General features: G+C 41.8%; 1 protein-coding gene across 2 annotated transcripts in view; it reads left to right on the top strand.

Annotated features, from left to right (window-relative positions):
• Nucleotides 1–14106, top strand: part of PRKD3 (protein kinase D3) — a 63309-nt gene extending 49203 nt beyond the window's left edge. For both annotated transcript variants that reach the window (XM_048484573.1, XM_048484580.1), the window contains exons 12-19: nt 2620–2672; nt 4793–4865; nt 6983–7089; nt 7900–8061; nt 9175–9273; nt 9603–9870; nt 12576–12661; nt 13466–14106. In XM_048484573.1, the coding sequence (XP_048340530.1) occupies nt 2620–2672; nt 4793–4865; nt 6983–7089; nt 7900–8061; nt 9175–9273; nt 9603–9870; nt 12576–12661; nt 13466–13639 (1022 nt within the window). In that variant the 3' untranslated portion in view covers nt 13640–14106. The remainder of the gene's footprint in view (nt 1–2619; nt 2673–4792; nt 4866–6982; nt 7090–7899; nt 8062–9174; nt 9274–9602; nt 9871–12575; nt 12662–13465) is intronic.
• The last annotated feature ends 7586 nt before the right edge of the window (nt 14107–21692 follow it).

Here is a 21692-nt window from a genome sequence, read left to right as displayed (position 1 = left end):
TCATAAATATCCTCTTTCAACGAAGCTCTTGGAGCCTCGGCCAGCCGATTTAATGAGGATTTGCAATGGCTGGGGCGGTGTGAGCTGGGGAAGGAGGCAGGAGCCGGAGTTGAGGTTACCGGCTGGTTGAGGAGGCAGAGCGGGCTCCAGCAGCGACGCCCCGCTGAGAAAAAAAGAGTGCAGCAGGAGCGCTGGGAGAGGATCTCCGGCGATGGGGCCTTGCAGCTGCTGATCCCATGGCAGGGGCAGCACGATTGGTGGAAGTTCTGGTAAAGTTGTAAGCCCCGACTCCGGGTTCGCGGTTTCTCATCGTGATCTGGCTGCCAGTTCTTCAGCTCCTGTTCCAAGGCAGCCAATTCTCTCTCTTCTTGGCCGAAAGTTAAGGCATCCTGGTGCGCATGTAGGGTCAGCTCTTTCACGCATCCAATTTTGTTCGCTCATCCCGGGCTTGAATTGCGCAGAGTCCAGCTCGCTTGGCGCTTGATGGTCTCTTTATGCTTTCGCTGGGCTGGCGCTTCCAGGATCCATCTTGGAAGTGCATCCAGGACTTTGTCATGAATCGATAAGTTCTGTTGGTACTGCTGCTGTAAATTCTCCTTGGTCTGACATTTAACTCTCGAAGTTGGATACGCCCTGGACGTTGTTGTTCTCTCGGTCCCTCTGCAGGCATTCACGATCTTTTTTTGCAGCTGTTCATGCTCCTCCTCCCCAGAGCCTGCGTGCTCGGGTCCCATGCTTCCTTGGCATCAAGCAAGAAGTCTGGCCACTTTCCATCAGTCCCCCAGCTTTCTTTGGACGGGAGGGGGAATAGGGTCTGGATGGGCATCTTCTCCGGAGTTCCCCTCTCCGGATGGGTAACTCTGACCTCTCCGACCCTCCGACTGCTCCAACGGGCGCCTCTGCACACTCGTGGTAGCCGCCGCTCCGGCCCACGAGCGCTTTGGAACTGAGTTGGGAACCGCACGGAAACCTCTCCCAACTAATCAATCCTTCTGATCTTGACAGCCGCCCCGCCTTTCAAACTGCGCTGGATTTGGGACGGGCTCCAGTGCTGTGCTGGCGCACGGTGGGTCTCTGGGAGCATTCTCGAAGGTATCGAAGTCAAGGAACCGCTCGTCGACGTAATTCTGTGTGGCTGCATGAAGTAGCTAGTCAGACCCATCTCTTCTGAGACTGGTTTGCATTTTAGAGTTTTGTCGAAAATCCACACCTCGGACAACGGGTGGTAGAGATCCGATCTACAGGCGCCTTGATCCATAGATGACAGCTGGCTAAACGCTCTCGTGGTAACTCCAAGCATTAGTCAATGCGAATCAGATCTCCTTCCCAACCTTTAAGTAGCGGAAGACTCCATGTTGAGATCCAGGATCGGAGAGAGTCACCAAAGCCAGAGACCTGCCGCTCCGGGCTGGTTTCCTCAGAATCAGGAAGAGAAGGCTCGAAACCTCTATGCGGGGCTACCGCCACTTTCCCACAATTTCATTAGGAATATTCAATCTCTGCATGCTACAAACACCAGAGAGATCCACTGGAGTTTTAAAAGGAAAATAACGATTGATTCCTGTCATAATGTAAGGAATTCCAACGAGGCAGAAATAAAAGGCTTTTGGTTGAAAGACCATTTATTCAGACAACTTAGAAAGCTCACACACACGACATGACAGGAATGGGCCTTCCCGCCCAGACCACAGGGTTATAACCCCCTAGTTCCATCCCCCTCCCGGAGTCTCCAGTCCCATTCTCATGGGAACGGAATTCTCATCTCGCTCTAAGAGATAAGCCCTCCGACAGTGTGGTTACTGTAGATTCTGGCCCGTCGCCCGTGCCAGGAAACTCAGTCAAGGCCAAACGGCTGTGAAGAGATTCAGCCCCACTGAGATCTTTACAGGGGAGACAGAATGGTTGGGGGAGCAATTTTGTGAGCAAGGGATTGGATTTTCTACTCATTGTGAGTAGGATTGGATTTTCTACCCATTGTACTGACAAAGGAGTTGGTGGCAGTGCTTTGTGTGAGAGGTGCTCCAGTTCAGGTCTATATGATAGTGATTGGCACCTTTTATTGAGGTACAACGTGTGGGAAGGTGGACAAGATGTGTTGAGGAAAATGCACTCTGCACATACCAGAACTACCTTCCATCACACATTTCAGAACTCAGCTAAGACATTAGACAAATTCCATGGTTATCCTTAGTGAATCCCAATTCAAATGAATCCTTAGCACCTTGCAAAGTCCTCATGTCCCCTTTGTGTTGGCGCCAGTCCTTTTGACAGCTGTGTTCTGGAAGTTCCATTCTACAAACTTAATTCTTAGGCCTGTGTGGCCCAACTCGGCTTAAGACTGGTGCTTGAAGAGAAAGAGCTTAATCTTCCCTCATGTTTTTTTTTTCTGAAACAACTCAGGAGGCTGAAGGAAAATGTCCATGCAGGTTAGGTATTAGTGAAGTAGGTTGTATATGCAATAGAAATATTTGGAAGCTTTTGGTTAGTGGTGCTCAGAGTAGTCTGGGGTAGATTTTGCATTCTGATTGGAACATCAGTCTAAAATTTGGCTGTTGCTACGTCGCTAGTCTTTTTTTGGTAATATCTCCATGTTTAAACCACATATTTTTCTCATTGCAGAAGAACTGTCTGTCAGCATTTCTGTTTCAAATTGCCAGATCCAAGAAAATGTGGTAAGTCACATAGGTAAAAAAAAAAAGTGTATACAGACATATCCATTTTCCCAGATACAGCTATTTTGCTTCAAAACAATTAAGGCTAAAGGCACATGAAATGCTGAAGAACTCACCTGTTCCCACTAGGCAGCATAGCTTATTTAGTGTGATGAATTTTCTTTCTCTGAAGAAGTTCTATGTATCGTAAAACTTTCATAAAATAAAAACCCACAAAATGTCAAGCCCTGCAAATGTTATAAAGATACTCTGTCTGTCTGTCTGTCTGTCTGTCTGTCTGTCTGTCTGTCTGTCTATCTTCTGATCACAGAATTGAATGAAATGTAATTTCAGTAGAAGAGGCACCCTCAGTGTGGACTATGGAGTCTGCACCAAGGATTACTGATCTGTTACATTAGGCCTTATGGAAGTACACTGCATCATGGATCAGGCCTTATGGCAATTCACTGATTCAGTGGGATGCATATGAGAGGCTGATGCCATCCCTGCTTTTGCACTCATTGTATGATGCTACAGTCATGGTCATCATAAAGTACATTTATACTTAAGGTATACTTTTAAGTGATCCATAAATAGCTTTGAGTTGTGTGAATGATTTACAGCTTTCCTGGTTTGCCTCTAGACAATAATTCCTGAGTTAATATGAAAAAACACAAAGGAAGAGCTTTGGTTCTTAAAGAGTTTTTTTATGCTATTTGTCACGAAGGCTGACTTTTACTCCATCAACATTCAGATGGAGACAAGTTTTTAGAAGGCTTGAAGGGGTGTTTTATACATTCCTCCCCCCCCTTCTTTGACTTATTCCAAGAATGCGATCAGAAATTTGTCTCTTTTGCAGAAGGATTAAGCATCTTATTTTGGTTGAGTAAAGTGTTGTAAAAGTATAACAGTTTTTGCAGTTAAGAGGGACTGCAGTTCTCTTAAGAATCCTTACAATGTCAGAAGCTAGGATCCTGGGCTCCCTCCACTGTCCTCTGTGGAAATCTTTGTGACATCAGTACTGGAAGAGAAGAGGGTTAAAATCACCCTGTATCATTTCTCCCTTGCTGGGTCTCTCTCAGCTTTGCAAAGTGCAGCCAGTTCTTTTCCAGAGCTGTGTTTTTGTGCCTTCCCCCTACTACACAGGGTGCTAGGGAAACTCAAAACAGACAAGACCACTTGCATTCTTGTAGCCCCCCACAGGCCAAGGAGGTTTTGGTTGCCCACTCTGTGGCATCTAACAAGTTCATTCAACTGCCAAACTTGATCAGCATAGGTTGCATACTTTGCTACAAATACAGTCATTGCAGTCTGATTGCTTGGCTGATCCTTCTGTAACTTCCTGGTTTCACTGATTTTGGAGGCAGCTTGTAAATCCTTGATACAGAAATCCTGCTGTGCAAAGTGATCCTGTATCTCTAGTTGGGCTGTTATGAATGGCCTATTTAATTTCTTTAAGAAGTCAGGTCTGGGAATCAGTTCAGTTAAAGTTCACTTGGGGGTGATTTCTGCTTTTCCCATACCTGTTGAACCACATATTGATTCTCCTCATCCTCTCATTGGCTGAAAATTTACATATTCCATGGGGAACAGGGATTAGCTGTGAGACCTGGAGGGCAGCATTAGAAATCATCTGCCACACATATACATTGGGAGTATGTACTTTCAAGGAGTATATGGGCCATATTTTGATCATAACCACAACACATGTGGCAATGAGTTTTTAAACACCACCCCCCCCCCCGGCCTGTTTTCACAAACTAAAATGGCCCATGGAGTTGCTATTTGCTCTGTTTAGAAATGTACATGTTGCCATTGTTACATGTAAGTTTCCTCATAGACAGTTGAAGTTTATGAAGGTGGTGGTGGTGAAGAAGAAAGCTAAAACCCTTTCCCCACACATGCCATGCCATGCCATGGGTCAAAATATGACTTTTGTGTTCCTGGGCAGCTCAGAACTCCCAGTGCATATTTAATACAGTGTCTTTGTAGCGGTCTCAAAGATTGTGTATCACCTGATGAACCAGTCTGTAGTGTAGATGGAGAGCAGTTATTATCATTTTTGTATCATCCATTTGAGTATCTGAGGATATTTAACCTAATGCATACTTTCCCCCTGCCTGTTCCTCTCTGTGTACTAGGATATAAGTTCCGTATACCAGATCTTTGCTGATGAGGTGCTGGGTTCTGGTCAGTTTGGTATTGTGTATGGAGGTAAGTTTAAATAAACATTCAATTTGAAGTACAGGGTTGTGAAGCATTATTTAGTATTCTTTTTCTGAAATGAGTAGGTTGAGAAGTAGAACAAACTTGCCTATTTGTAATGATAAAAGCAGAAATGTGAACAGCCAAATGAAACACATGGTACAATGAATTTGAGATTTTAAATAACTTTCCCCTTGTTTCTGTCTTGTCATTTCATTTTAAAATCTGTTTCTGGAACCACAAGGTCTAGATGTCTACTTATAAGTGGATGTCTACTTGTAAGGGGATGTCATTTTTGCTGACCCAACAGGGCCTTGACATGTATTTGCAGCTCAGTTGGACACTCCAGTTTCATGTGATTCCTGTTCTTCAACTAGGAGACAAACACTTTCTGTCTTGTACTATCTCTTGTCATGTTCATTCCCATTAATTTGGCATACCTATTACCTCCTGGATGCTTAGGTGATGTTGCCATTAGGTTGCTTTTTATTTTGGCTGGTGGTAATAAGGCAAAATATTTCCATCTTTTACTTATCCTTAAATCTTTAAGACAGGTACTATCTTTCTGCTTGCTCCATGCAACAGTTTTCCAGAGCAGTTACTGTACCGTGACTTAATACAGGACCACCTGTACTGAATAAGGAACTCCAGGTGAGGTCTAGCTAGGCCTCTAAAATAACATTAGTATAATATCCCTGTAGACTCTTTTTAGCATTCTGTGTGCCCCTTGAATATTTATTTATATTTTGTTCATCTCTCAAATAGACCAGTCACCCTTTTCTTTTGTGTAAGTCCTTCCTGTATTCTTAGACTCATTTTCCCTTTTTGTTAATCTGTGTTATAGAGTTAAGGTTCTTATATATGTACCCTGCAATCTATTTTCATTGAATATATTGGCACCTAGAAGGTAGAATGGTAAAACAATCTTGATTGTTTTATTAATCCACTGTGTAATAGTGGGCACAAGCTTTCTCCCAACCTAACTGCCTAATAACATGAAAATAGTAGTGATTTCCCTCTTAAGGGACTGTGAACATGATCAGAACAATAAACCTCTTTGCATATTGACTTCTAGAAAAAGCAGTAATACAATCACAAGGAGTACATTCTGGTTCCGTTTATTTATCATTGTGCTATCATGTGTAGATACTAAAGGAAGAATATATTTTGAGAAGAAACAGCTTTCCTTTTATTGCCATGCATTAGCGCTATGCTGGGTCTGCACTGATAAACAAGGGTCTGTTTCTTTTGACCTCTAGCAGGTATGGACAGGAGGTTTTCATACTCCATTCTCCTTTTCCTCCCCTCCCCTGTAGGTGCAAGGCTGCCAGTGTTACAGTAAGACTGTGTGAATACTTTTTTCCTCAGAAAAGACAGCAGAACAATACACACCTTAAGCAAAATAATAATAATAAAGAAAATACTTGGACCTGATGCAGACTTTAGCCCTGGGTGGATGTGAATCAGGCTTTTGCCATCTTTGGGTACAACTTCTCCATCCCCATCTGGCATTAATGTGCTGGATTTGTGCTTGTACTTAAAGACCATCCTCTATAAGTCTTCTCCATGAGATCTGTCCACTCTGGTTTTGTGTTCTACAGATCATGAAGTGGGCCTAACCCTCTGGGCTCTGCGTGTGTATGTGAAAGTATATTGTCTAATGCTGTTCTATTTATGCCAATAAAGGCTTTGCTTTGTATATTGTCTAACACAGTGGTTCTCAACCTTCCTAATGCTGCAACCCTTTAATTCAGTTCCTCATGTTGTGGTGACCCCCAACCCTAACATTTATCCATTTTACAGATGGAGAACACTGATGCAGAGAGTCTTAGGTGACCCCTGTGAAAGGGTTGTTCAACCCCCCAAAGGGGTCCCGACCCCCAGGTTGAGAACCACTGGTCTAACACATTCAGGTTAGATAGGAACATGGAATGGGCATGATCCCAGCCCATTACTGTGTATTTGTGTTGAATGTTGGAAAAGAGAGATAGAATTGTCATCCTGGCTTCAGTATTATAGCAAAAGGTGTATTATAATTCATTTTTAATACTATAAAAAGGTAAGTTCCCACTCTGTCCTTTTTGGATAGATTGTTTTTAAGATATTTTTTGTTTGTGTATTTACAGGAAAACATAGGAAGTCTGGAAGGGACGTAGCAATCAAAGTTATTGATAAAATGAGATTCCCTACAAAGCAGGAAAGTCAGCTGCGCAATGAAGTGGCTATCTTGCAGGTACAATCTGTTATAAAATATCCAATGAACTTGTATTGCAGCAAGGAGGAAGGTTGTATAGATTTATGGGGAGCACAGACCATTTTGAAATCCTGTCTCAAAATTTCTCCCTCGAGAATTTTCAGGGAGTTGAGCAGACAACCCCTGCCCTCTGTTTTTCCTTTCAGCAGTAGTCATCTGGTTTCTCTCCCCCTTTCGTTTGGTCAGCATCCAAAGTTCGACTCATCTGCATACTTGGAAGTCCTCCAAGTTTGTAGAATTCCCTACCTTGTCTGTGGGTGGGCTGATTTTCCTTCTTTACAATTAGTGACAGTCTAGGGGCCCAGGAAGAATCATGGAAGGGGATTAGAAATCCTACCCCACCCTAACATTTTTATCTTCAGTTTCTTGGGAGTTGATGAGTCTTGCCTTCCTCCTTTTTCCCTTTAACAGAAATTTATCTGTTCTCAACATTCTCATCCTCCAATGGCATATTTTGTTCTCTTTTTTTCTCCAATTTTATTAGACAAAATTTTTTTGTGCCCCTGCTCATTTTGCTTTAATTACCCACTTAGGGCCTATGTGCTTTTCTGCTTAAATTCAGTGATACTCTAAAACAACCGAAATACACATTCTTAATGCAAAATAAGAGCATTGTTGTGTAAAAGTTTTTTTGAACATTTTTTTCTGGTTCCTTGAGTGATTTTTGAATAATAAGCAGTAGCTAATATCCAGTTCTAAAAGGGCCTGTGTATAGTAGATACTTCCTTGTCTTTCTCATAGTACACACTGGTATCTTGTTTTTCATGGTAATATTTTATACTTCTCTAGAATTTACACCACCCTGGGATTGTAAACCTGGAATGTATGTTTGAAACTCTAGAGAGAGTTTTTGTTGTGATGGAAAAACTGCATGGTGATATGTTAGAGATGATTCTCTCTAGTGAGAAAAGCCGACTTCCAGAAAGAATCACTAAGTTCATGGTCACTCAAGTGAGTTTTTTTTTTTTTGGTAAATTCTTGTCCTGTTCTGCATTATAGTTTTATGAAAAATTAACCTTTACCAATTTTCCCTTTACCGATACATGAGGTGAAGTCTTTCATTGCTTTCAGTTCTTTCAAAAGCTATTGAATTGATTTGAGCAATATGCTAATTCCGGTATGTTAGTTTTTAGTGTGTGTAATTATTCAAGGCCTTATTTAAATACCATTAAATAACTTCTGTAGCTGCATGTAATGCTAGTCAGCATGCTTATTTCAACCATCAATCAGACTTATTGATACACATCTCAGTGCGGTAGTGAGGAAAGGAGAAAACTACAAATATGTGGATTACATGAACAAAGCAGTCACAGATCTTAAAATATCTTCATGATTGCTTTTATATTCAGTTATCTGCACAACAGAAGATCAGAATGGGTTATACAAGGTCATTCCTGGTTTTATTAATATCAGTAAGGAAGTAGGAAACTATCTGTAAGACCATAACTGTAACCAGAAACCATCTCTATGCGATTTATACAGTGGGTAATGTAGAATGTAACAGATTTATGTTACAGCCCAATCTGAGGGAGGGCATGAATCAGGCTTTGGCATAAGTGGCACTTATGCCAGTGGAGAGGGCAAACTGGGAGGCAGGCCAGTACTGTAGAACTGAGCAGCGCCTGATCTGGAAAAGCCAGCATTCTACAGAGCTGCACTAGCCTGAAGTTGGATGCTGGTGCAGGTGGGAGTGGGCTAGGGACGTTCCTGGGGGTGGAGCTGACTTTAGTTGGCTTCTACCGGCTTTGAAGCCTGGAGCCCCAGCCTTGCATAGCCCTTGGACGTTGGGTAGTGTTAAGTCTGTAAAGAATTCCAAACTCGAAGGGGAACTACGTGAGTTGGATCCAGTTAGGTTTTCTGCTGGGAAAAAGGGGGGCAGTGATCCATTTTGACCACCAAAAAGGTTACAGGGAACTTTATTAAGGAGGAGAGGTTGGTGAAATCAAACAAAATAACTGGCTTGATCCAACTAGAAGGTTTCTGGTCAAATCTTGGATGCTTTTGTCTACTTGACCTTTTGGTACATATGTGATTTTTGAAATTACTTTTTTCCCTTCCTATTAGATACTTGTGGCTTTGAGGAATTTACACTTCAAAAACATAGTGCACTGTGATTTAAAACCTGAAAATGTACTCTTAGCATCAGCTGAGCCATTTCCTCAGGTGGGTAAAGCATAGAGATGACTGTATACTTGGCAGAAGTATAGGATTTTCATTCATACTTTTGCATTAATGGAAGAAACAGAGACTTTGGTATTTTATTATTGAGCATCCTTTTTATACTTCAGCCAGATCTTGTAAGGTCACACCCCAATTGTAAGTGAACATGTAGGTGTCTGAATAAATAGTTCTCAAGTAAAATAGTACAAAAGCCACAATTAAATAATGCATATTAAATAATGTTGACCATTACAGATTTGTTCATTTTATAAATAGACATTTTGTATGTTCAGTGTGTGATTATTTAATCAAGGAGTATATTTGCTTTACAGGTGAAGCTGTGTGATTTTGGTTTTGCACGCATTATTGGTGAGAAGTCTTTCAGGCGGTCTGTGGTAGGAACTCCAGCTTATCTTGCCCCTGAAGTGCTCAGGAGTAAGGGCTATAATAGATCTCTGGATATGTGGTCAGTCGGGGTCATCATCTACGTGAGCCTTAGTGGAACATTCCCATTTAATGAGGATGAAGACATAAATGATCAGATACAAAATGCAGCATTTATGTATCCACCAAATCCTTGGAAGGAAATATCTAGTGAAGGTAAATGTAATCTGAATGTTTGAGATGTAATATCTTGGTTCATAATAATTTCTGTAGACACTTAGTTGGTCTATAGTTCATAGTATTTATGATGTGTGCAACTGTAACCTCAGCTTGTGGGTTCTGTGGGGCAGTACTTGGAATGAGTTGCAACAACAATTTTTAAACAACAAAATGGTTTACTTTTCTTTACAATTAACACTTTTAAAACATCAACATTTAACGTTACAATTCAAGGTCCTGTTCAGGTTGCATTTCCAGTCCTTCTATTTACAGTCTACTGATATTGCCAAGTCCAAATTCTTCTTTGCAAGTTGGCTGGCTCCTGAAGACTCCAAGGGCTTGATGAACAGGTTGCAACATGATGAAGGTTTCCAGGAGAACTCTCACCCATTACAACCACAAAAGAAAACCCTAAAACAATAAACTCCAACATTTACAACATAGCAAAAACAACAACTACCTTCCCAGTAGTTCCCAACAATATTTCAGTTACCTTAACAAGGTGTTAAGGGCTTATAGAAATCAAGGTCCGAGTCTGGTACCCTTGTCTTCTGCAAAGAGCTCTTTCAGCCTTTCTGCTGCTCTGAGTCTCCACCCCCTTACTGGGTCAACCCATTCTGGGCCAACCCATTCTGGGCATGGGGGTTACATTCTCCCCCACTAAAATTCTGTCGTCCCGACAGTAATTGCAATGGAACTTTTGAAATCATTGCACAATGCTTTCAGAGATTCCTGTACTTGGAGGAACCACATTTGGTGCATCTGAATGCAGAACATTGTCTTTCCCTTGCAAGGATTTCCAACTGTTCCAAACTTAGCTGCACTGGAAGTTTGCAAAACTTTCCAGCAAATGTTGCTATTCAGCCAATTAGTTTGCAGAAGGGATGGGGGGTTGCAACTGGAATCCCCTCCTTCATGCAACTGCCAAACAGAATCATGTGCTTTAAATTCACATAGCAACATCTCTTGAACTTACATCACATAACAAAACAATTATATGGGGATCAAACCCCAACTTGCTGCACACTTCCATTGCAAGCAATTTATATTTGCAATCTCACTTCCAAGCCCCACCGCGTTGGTTAATGCCATTTGTAACCTCAGCTTGTGGGTTCTGTGGGGCAGTACTTGGAATGAGTTGCAACAACAATTTTTAAACAACAAAATGGTTTACTTTTCTTTACAATTAACACTTTTAAAACATCAACATTTAACGTTACAATTCAAGGTCCTGTTCAGGTTGCATTTCCAGTCCTTCTATTTACAGTCTACTGATATTGCCAAGTCCAAATTCTTCTTTGCAAGTTGGCTGGCTCCTGAAGACTCCAAGGGCTTGATGAACAGGTTGCAACGTGATGAAGGTTTCCAGGAGAACTCTCACCCATTACAACCACAAAAGAAAACCCTGAAACAATAAACTCCAACATTTACAACATAGCAAAAACAACAACTACCTTCCCAGTAGTTCCCAACAATATTTCAGTTACCTTAACAAGGTGTTAAGGGCTTATAGAAATCAAGGTCCGAGTCTGGTACCCTTGTCTTCTGCAAAGAGCTCTTTCAGCCTTTCTGCTGCTCTGAGTCTCCACCCCCTTACTGGGTCAACCCATTCTGGGCCAACCCATTCTGGGCATGGGGGTTACACAACTACAAGTAGCACTAATTAAGTGCCCAGGGGAAAGGCAGTGACAAATTGGGCCTGTTTATAAAGAACTCTCCAGTACAGCCAAGAACTAAATTCAGACAATTTGAAGTTCATTATTTTATTTACTTCATTTATACTCTGCCCTTCTACCCAATGGGGACCCAAAGCAGCTTAAAATGTTAGCAGTTACACAATCCTAATAGGTAGGTTAGGTTGACAGAATGTTACTGGTCCATCATCACTCAGCAAGCTACCAAGGTAGAGTGTGGAGTCAAACCTGGGTTTTCCAAATTGCAGTACAACAGTCTGTTACCACAGTCTGTTACCACACTGACTGTCATCATTCCCTTTAACAGCATGCCTTTCCACTGATTGTAAACTTTCAGATGCAATAATCCAGTCCAAAGCACATAAAGTGTTAAATATGTTGTTTTGAAATATCCTATCTATGATCACTCAATTTGCTAAATAGGATTAAAATTTAAACTAAATTTTACAGAATTCTAACTAAATGTCATTAAATCCAATTACAAACAATAGAACTTTGGCTCTGATTTCAGAGGAGATAAAACACTAGATTACTGTGAGTTTACCTATATGCACACACTTTTAATGCTTTCCTTTTGTCTCTTGAAGAAGAAGAAGAGTTTGGATTTATATCCCCCTTTCTCTCCTGCAGGAGACTCAAAGGGGCTTACAATCTCCTTTCCCTTCCCCCCTCACAACAAACACCCTGTGAGGTAGGTGGGGCTGAGAGAGCTCCGAGAAGCTGTGGCTAGCTCAAGGTCACCCATCTGGCATGTGTGGGAGTGTACAGGCTAATCTGAATTCCCCAGATAAGCCTCCACAGCTCAGGCAGCAGAACTGGGAATCAAACCCGGTTCCTCCAGATTAGATATACAAGCTCTTAACCTCCTACGCCACTGCTGCTCCTGTTTGAATGTTTTGTTTAAATCTCTCACTTTGATCTGCATAGTTTTGCTTTCAGAACTATTATTGAAGGGCACAGGCAAGAAATTAAATTATTGATTATTTTTTTACTTGCTTCTTCCTCCAGCTATCGATTTAATAAACAATTTGCTTCAAGTGAAGATGAGAAAACGTTATAGTGTTGACAAATCTCTTAGTCATCCATGGTTACAGGTATATATGTATATGTAAAATATGTATATTTTACCCAATCCAATTACATGAATCATTAACATTGAAGGCTTTACAAAATGTATATTTTTAGTACAGTGTTACTGTTTTTCAGTTCAGCTGCCTAATGTTAGAACACTTCTTTTCCGCCTCAACCTTTCTGAGAACAATGCAGTCTTCAGTTTGTGCTCCTGGATTGTTCAAAGTGTTGTATTAGACACAGTTTTCTGTAGCCTGCAATGACATACTGGTGTGTGTGTGTGTGACAGAAGGGACAGACACCCCAATGACCACTTTAAAATGTCACTTGGGGAGTTGCATCTAACTGACCCCCCCTCCCTATCCCCTGGGAGCAAGCTGCATTGGGCTGCAGAAGCCCGAGCTGGAGGTGGGCAGCCTCAGAGGCATGCCTCTGGCCCCACTGCTGAAGTCTGTGGCAGGCTGCAGCACCCCAGCTTGCTGCTGTGCCCTACCTCCTCCTGTGCCTCCACCCACCAGCCTTTGCTAGTCTCCTGCTTGCTGCTTGCCCTCCCTCCCTTCTCAATCACTGCTTGCCCATTTCACTCACTCACTCACTCACTCACTCACTCACTCACTCACTCACTCACATTTGATTACATTGTGGTAGATGTTGATTCTGCAAAGGCAGTGAGAGGGTGGACAAAGAAGGTTATTCATCTTAAGAACTTAGTGCTGTTAAGGAACTCGCTGTGTTTAGAAGCCATTCCCTGAGTCAATAAACTTGATCCTTTATTTTTCATTACTGCATTTCTCAAATCACAATCAAACCTTTTTTTCCGTCTTCAGGATTATCAAACTTGGCTTGACCTTCGAGAGTTTGAAACTCGCATTGGAGAGCGCTATATTACCCATGAGAGTGATGATGCTCGCTGGGAAGAACACGCTTATGAACACAATCTTGTGTACCCCAAACATTTCATTATGGCCCCCAATCTAGATGATATGGAGGAAGACCCATAATTCTCTGGAGAAAGGCATTTAAGTTAAATGTGTACTCATAGTTTGCTAGAGCAAGCATTGCTCTTTCCTGTTCAGGAGATTCAACAAAGCAGTGGAGGATCTTGCATCAGTTTGTGGATGTACTGGATGATTTGGAAAGTCTTTCTCCATCTATGATGTCTATGACTATGAATGTGATCCAGCACTGGGTTAAAAGCCATGAAGTATTTTGTGTAACATTTCGTTACCTGTACATCACAGTGATGTTACTGACAGATGAAGTGCACAGAGACTTGATGCAGTGTGCAGATTTTCCAGTTTTGTAGTTTACACAATAACAAAACAGTTTGTAATGGTTTTCTAGGCTCTACCTGTTAAGCCACAGAATTCTATTTTTGGTATTCAAATGCATCTTTTAAAGAGGCTATAAACTAAAAATAACATGTATTATATACCACAACTATAAAAAAGCTTGATTTGAAGGCTAATAGAGAAACTGGTATTTATTTTACAGGTATGACTTGGCAAAACAGTGAAGGTGAAGGGGACAGATGATATTGAGACAGTTCAAGATGTGATTCTTGGGTTCTTCATTGTGACTGGAGCAGTCTCTTGATTATGGAAACAGAATGGAGAAAAAGTACTTCACATTCCTAATGAATACTGACATTACTTAGTTATGGTTGCATTGGAGAACAATAATCTATAATTATGGTGTTGTGGTTAGGAGCGGTGGACTCTAATCTGGAGGACCAGGTTTCATTCCCCACTTCTCCACAGGAGCAGCAAATTCTTATCTGGTGAACTGGATTTGTTTCAGTGCTCCTACACATGAAGTCTGCTGGGTGTTCTTGGGCTCTCTCAGTTCTCTCAGAACTCTCTCAGTCTCACTTACCTCCCAAGGTGTCTGTTGTGGGAAAAGGAATGGAAGGAGCTTGTAAACCACTTTGAGACTCCTTAAAAGTAGAGAAAAGTGGGGTATAACTCCAACTCTCTAGAAGAGACGGCAGGCCAGTACTGTGTGGCAGATGTTAGGGTGACTTGGATGTATCACTGATTTAGACCGTCATTTCTCTGATGGGAAGTTCCAGAGATTCTACTTTACATGCAGTAGAAAGATAATGGGAGGGGACTTGCTGTTTTTAGTACTCCAGTTCCCTCTGCTAGACAAAAGTTGGTATTCTGTTTGGAATCACACCTTTTCTGTGGGAGCTGCTGCCTCAGATAGAAATTGAAGCTCCAGCTTTGTGTGCAGTTCTTCTTCATATGGACAACTCATACTTGACTTCTAGCCAAGTAGCATACAGTGCATGCCTATGACCTACTATAGTTTAGCCTTCCTGTTTGAAAAGCTTTATGGGCAGTTACACTGACAAAAAAATTGGGTACCTTTGGGAAAGAATACCTGTCATGTTTGTGTTAGGTCAGGGCAATTGATTAGATCTGTTGGGGTGATCTAAAATATATTTTCATGTTTTGAAACCATACAGTTAGGAAGGCTGTTTTGCTTTTTAATTTTCCAGTTAATCCAGTTGAACTTAGAGGTCGTAGTACAATATCTGTACTCATGGAGGAAGAGGCAGTCTTTTAAATAAAGAAACAATAAATATTGTATTTGATTTTGTTAAAGGGATTCCCCCCCCCCTTTTGCTATGTAAATTTGGAAGCTCTGCAGTGGTTTGTCACACAACCTGCTTTTCTTCTTTTGTTTTTTTTTAAGAGAAACAACCTGCCTTTGATGCAGCTGTCTTTTTTTCTAAAAGATCCACAGACAGGGAAAGTAACTGGATTGAAGTCTTGCTTTCTTTCCAGTTGACTATCTCACCTAGCAGTGTGCTGTTTTTCTTTGTGTATAAACACATAAAGAAGAGGACAGGAATTAAGTGAACCTAAAAGCACAGCCTCCGAAATCTCTCTCCTCCCAATAAGAAATTGTCTGTTTCATCAGTGCCCTTTATTAAGCTACCCAGTGGACTCTTGAGAAATTATAGAGGCAGCGCTTTTCTTCAGGAACTCAATTGCAGGGATACAATGTGCAGGGATAGCTACTGTGCATGTTATGTGCTAAGAATTATTCTTAAACTAATGCATAGGAGGCCTCACAATATAGCCTGAATATCAGGTGTGAGAAGGTTGCAGTATGTGCTGGGTCAGTTGCAGAGGTTGTTCCATCTAGGACAGCAAATAGACTTTGTGAGCAAACACCTCATATGGTTGCATCCAGCATTTTTGTTCCTGAATGTATCAGCTTGTGTGATCATTTTGAAAGACTATATAGAGTTAATATTCAAGTATCTGGTACTCTAAATTGAAAAGAAAACGTTGACTTCACATTTCTCCTCTCCCTCTAACTCTTGTATGATGATAGATTGTTAGTATCCAGGACAGTTAACTGGCTGAATGGGATTATGAATCCTGTCTTTCCATGGAAATGACATGATTCAAGCAAGCACCAGAATGCATCTGGAGCTGTCTGTAATAGCACTGTGACCTGTTTACGTGGAAGAGGCAAGCTGCTTTTGGCCCTGCAGTAAAACCAGCTGTTGGATATCCAACATGTACCCATACATGCATAGGGCTTTTCTGTGCCATGACCTTTAATAGCTAGTTAGCTTGCTGCATCTAAAATCTGGTCACTGTGAAGCCATTTTACTACTTCATTCAAAAGGAGAACATTTTGGCCACTTTTCCAGCCCCTTGTTTTTACTTGTTCTTTTAACCATGGATGTTGTGCATACTCTGTACTATCTTTGTACAGAGATGCTTTTTGTGACCATTCTCCAAAAGACTAGAAGCTACAAGAAGGGCAAAGTGAACTTAAGTAATATAGAGGTCTCACATAGAGGTAGCTTAAGAGACATCTTGTACAGTAACTTAATTTGTTACACATTTCATCCCTCTTTGTTTATGGTATATGCGTTTGCCAGATTGATATTTTCTCCGTTTTAGTGGTAGCATTTCTCTGATGTTCAGATTTCAGTTACCGGGTGTGGTGGTTTATGAACTCCTAATTTCAGATACATAGGATTGTACTACAGTAAAGAATGCAGGATCATTTGGAATTGCATTGTCACAGTTTTATCATCAAAGCCGTCTGAACGAAAGTATTTTAATATAAAATATAGTGGCCTGTTTTATACATGCTTGTCCATCACTTGATGACTTGCAGATGAACCTGGAAACTTGTCACTACTGAGAAGATCTGTTTGAAATGAGATGAAAGTTCGGCCTCTGGTGACTGATAATATTGGCTATTACATATGCATGCTTGGATTGGGCATGTTTTCCACCAAATGACTGCATGTATAAATTCACCCCAAGTCCTATCTTCTTTAAAAATTATGTAGTGAACTGCTTTATGTTTCAGACATGATATGGTCAAGTTTGTATGGTTTGTATCCATGGATGTATCCATATTACAATGCTGTTTGAATAATTCATTGTCACTATATGTTCTGCACTTGGTTCTGTGTATAGGTCACATTTATGAGGCCCATAAGAAACATTTGTCTAATTCCAGGTACTCCTGCGTAGCGGACAGAGTGAATGATTACAGACAGAGTCAGTAATCCTTAGTAATTTTAGTTTAGTTGGTTGTAAACATGCGATGCCAAGTATGGCTTGCATATGTGACTTGGATCCAATTTGCATCTTACTTCTGTGGTGTCACAAGACCATTGTCCTTGTGGTCAGCTCTCACCACTTAAGAACACAAGAAGAGCCCTAATTGATCAGGCCAAGGATCCATCTTATCCATCATCCTGTCTCACATGGTGGTTAATCAGTGCCTCTGAAGGTTTAAGAACCCGGTGAAGAGGCTGAGGCCTTACCTGATGTTGCCTTTGGATGGTATTCAGAGGCTGACTGCCTCTGAACATGGAGGTTTACTTCAGTCACCATGGCTAGTAGCCATCAATCCCTCCATGAGTCTGTCTAATCCCCTTTTAAAGCCATTTATACCTGTGGCCATCACTGCATCCTTTGGTAGCAAATTCCACATTTTAATAACTTGCTGTATAAAGCAGTATTTCCATTTGTCCTGAATCTACCGCCCATCAGCTTCATTGGACACCTATGGTTGCTGGTATTTGTCAACTATCTCCACCCCTTGCATAATTTTATGAAACTCTATGATCGCTCCTCTTAATCATCTCTTTTCTAAACTGAAAAGTCCCTGACTCTTCAGCCTTTTCTTGTAGGGAAGGTCTGGTTGCCCTCTTCTGTACTTTTTCCAGCTCTGCAAGGTCCTTTTGGAGGTTCAGTGACCAGAATTGTACACAGTATTCTAAATGAGGCTTCTACTTTGATCTATACAGGGGCATTATAATATCAACTGTTTTATGTAATCTGCCTTGAGTCCCTATGAGAAAGGCAGACTATAATAACATAAACAAAATATTCATGCTCTTTGCTTCCTGTCATTTAACCAATTATTAATCCATAACAGAACCCATCCTCATCCCATGACTACTATGTTTACTCAGGAATCTTCGGTGAGGCACCTTGTCAAAAGCCATCATGTGTAAATGTGCCATTTATGTAAAAAGGGTGATCCACATGATTGGCACTTTTAGATGTTCCAACTGTACCATGAGAGCTGTTCACTGGGGAGCAAACTTGTGAAAGCAAGTTTACCACAGTGATAATTTGTAAATTAGGCCTGAGTACTCTGGTAAACCTCCTTATAAATTGCAGTCATTGCCATTTGACTGTTATCCTCCATGTGTGGTTGGCTTGTAAGTACTTCAGAGTTCTTAAATGTGAAATTTATTTTAAGAAACTACCAAAAAACCCCTTATAGAATATGGAAGCTGCTTGAAAAGCACAAGAGATGAGAAGCTGGAAGAGGCTTCACCATAACCTAATGATTTCAAAATGGTACAATTGTAATTTTCCAGTGGTTATTCTTGTGGTTGGGCCATTAAATAGCCAATATATATTAGTAAGTTAACAGAGACATGTTCAGATTTTAAACCAGAAAATCTTTGATTTTACTATTCCCTAATGAAAAAATATGCACATTTTTGCTTTTATCTGCCACTAGATTTTTTCCCCACAATTTGTGCAGTCAGTGAAAAGAAATCTCTGCAGCAGGAAAGAGGATAAGTAAGGCTTAATCAGTCTGTGTCATGAGTTGAGTAAAATGATTGGAAGCCACTTTCTGAAACTACTAATCAGGCTGAAAGTTTGTTTTTGAATGTACAGTTAGGACTATTCTGTATTAGTGGATGGGTCTGAACATTGAAAATTGCTGTTGGATCACTATTAAGCCTGCACTTTAATACTGGATTTCTATAGAGATAATTTCTGCACCAGAAATGAAAGTGAAATATTTCATTGTTTTCTCTTAATGTTATTAAAAAAACACTTCTGCAGCAGCAGGATACAATCTAAATTGCTTCCTATTATGCTTCAGATCACTTTAAGTAGTAAGCCTGCATATTAAAAGAGCAGTAAGCCAAGAGGGCATAATATAAAATATGCTTCAGAAATGAATTTCAGCACTCTGAAAAGCAATGTTGTGGACCAGTAGAGTAGGACGACAAACCCTGTTGTGGCTGAATATGTGAAATAACTGGAATGTTTCTACTCTAATAGCTGTTACACAGGTCTTAAAAACCATAAAGCTGCATCGCTTGCACTCTAATTTTCCTATGAATGCCTGACTTATTATTAAATCAGAGCTTTTAAGTCACTGACAAAGTTGTCATTAATCAGTTGCTCCAGGTAAATTTGTGTTGCATTATCATTAACCTTTGCTTTTTGAGTTAGGCTGTATTCACTGAAGAAACAGTGCTGTATTGAGCTAGAAAATATTCGTGTAAAACTCGTAGCTTCAAAGAGACACTGTCAAGTACTTTTTATATTTTTATATGTCCCATTGTTTGTAAATATCTTCTAAGCGCAGAAATAAATTTTATTTCCCTATCATTTGTGTTTTTCCCATTTCGTATTTTCTCCCTGTACTTTGTTCTGATAACTGTGTATTAGGATCCCTTGTGCAGGAATGCCTACAGAAAATTGATATGGCTGTAGAGCAGTGATGGCAAACCTATGGCACGAGTGCCAGAGGTGGCACTCAGAATTCATCATGTGGGCGGTGGGGGGTGGAAAATCATCCTACAGGCACACACACACCCCTAGGCTGGCCTGGGCCGCTGGGCACAATGCCCTGTGGCGAGCAGGGAGGACTCGGCTGGCAGACCTGGTGCCTGTGCTCTGGGTGGCTGATGCCTGAGGCGGGCAGAGGAGGTGGAGATGCTAGAAAGGCGCAGAGCGGTGCGCGAGGGACTTGCTGGAGGCTAGAGCAGGCTGGCCCCTGCTTGAGCGGGAGGGGTGGAGGCACTGGAGCACGCAGGGCAGAGCGGCGGGTGCACGCCGGACTAAAACCTCAGTATTCAGATTAAATTGCCGTGTTGGCACTTTGCGATAAATTAGTGGATTTTGGATTGCAATTTGGGCACTCGGTCTCGAAAAGGTTCAGCATCACTGCTGTAAAGTAACTGTAGGATTCTACTCTTTAAAACACCACACACTGACATAACTTCGTAAAATCAGCTTCTATAGTCCTAGAAATGTGCTGCCAAAAAACTTGCAGGCTAGGGCAAAGCACTGTTTGAAATTTAGTTTCTTCACCCAACCTTGGCCCTCATTGTTTCTTTTAAACCAGGGGTAGGGAACCTGCGGCTCTCCAGATGTTCAGGAACTACAATTCCCATCAGCCTCTGTCAGCATGGCCAATTGGCCATGCTGGTAGGGGCTGATGGGAATTGTAGTTCCTGAACATCTGGAGAGCCGCAGGTTCCCTACCCCTGTTTTAAACTATTGAAACACTAGCAATCACAAAAGTCACAAATGTCCAAATCTCACCTTCAAAGACTTACTGATAGCAACCTTAGGCAACTTTGGATTGCTATCCTATTTCTTTCTTAGTTGCCCTCTCCCAGTGATGTAGATATAAATTTTTTATGGGGTGGGGCCACACCCCCACCCGCCCCTGGGGGTGTGGCCACACCTCCCCAAGGCCTGTACCCTCAGCTCCACCCCTGCCAGGAGACAGAGGTTGCACCCCCACCTGACTCCGCCCCTGCCTGCAGCAACCCCCCCCCCACTGTCTGGGCTCCCAGCCAGCAGTCCCTTTTGCCCTCCCCTCCGGAGAGGTCACAAGAGACTGCTGTCCCCGGCCTTGGAGAGCTGCTTTTATAAGCACTAAGGCTGGTGGGCGGGGCTTGGAGAGGTGTGGCCATGCCCCCATGGGGGTGGGCCGTGGCCCTACCCGGACCCCACCCTCCAGCTTCAGTGCTTATGAGAGCAGCTCTCCGAGGCTGGGGACAGCAGTCTCTTCTCCCCTGAGGGGAGGGCAGGAGGGACTACTGGCTGGGAGCCCAGCTGAAGGGGGGGGGGGTTGGAGCTTCAGACATGTAATGGGGGGGTTGAACCCAGGAACCCCAACTTTACCTACAGCCTTGCCCACTCCATCTTCACCATTTCCTGGGAATTCTTCCTGAGTGGTCAGCCAATCCCATAAAATTGATTCTTTCCTTGGACCAATGTGATGTTTTAACTCCAAAGTAACAACTGATCTGTAAACAGACACCCGCCCCCGGGTATTTGTTTGATCAATTGCTACTGGCAATCTTGATCTCACAAGCACAATGCAAAATAGATTATGCAAAGAACCAGGCTTTTTGCTGTAATCCTTCATAAGATTATGATGCTTCCTGTTCAGAAAATGAGAATTCCTTTATGACCACTGCTCTTCTAATTTTATCTATGGAGTAGAAATGCAACAATTGGTATAGCAGAATCACACAGTTTTTATGCTGCATCAAATCCAGTACAGGCCAGATATTTATGGCTGAAAATATCCTTTTCCTGAGGGCACAAGTGCATGACACAGAGAAGAGCTAAGATTGAATCTTTAATGATTTTTAGAGTTCCATATCCTGAGGGATGTTGGGTTTAATCCTTCTTACCCTTTTCTTTACGTGTCTTGCTCATAGAGATGTTGTTTGCGCTGATGGAGAGGGAGGATGTTGTTTGCGCTGATGGAGTGGGAGGGGCATACAGGTAT

This window comes from Sphaerodactylus townsendi, linkage group LG01 (assembly GCF_021028975.2).
Source record: "Sphaerodactylus townsendi isolate TG3544 linkage group LG01, MPM_Stown_v2.3, whole genome shotgun sequence".
NCBI lineage: Eukaryota > Metazoa > Chordata > Lepidosauria > Squamata > Sphaerodactylidae > Sphaerodactylus > Sphaerodactylus townsendi.
This window is presented reverse-complemented; position numbering and strand designations above follow the sequence as displayed.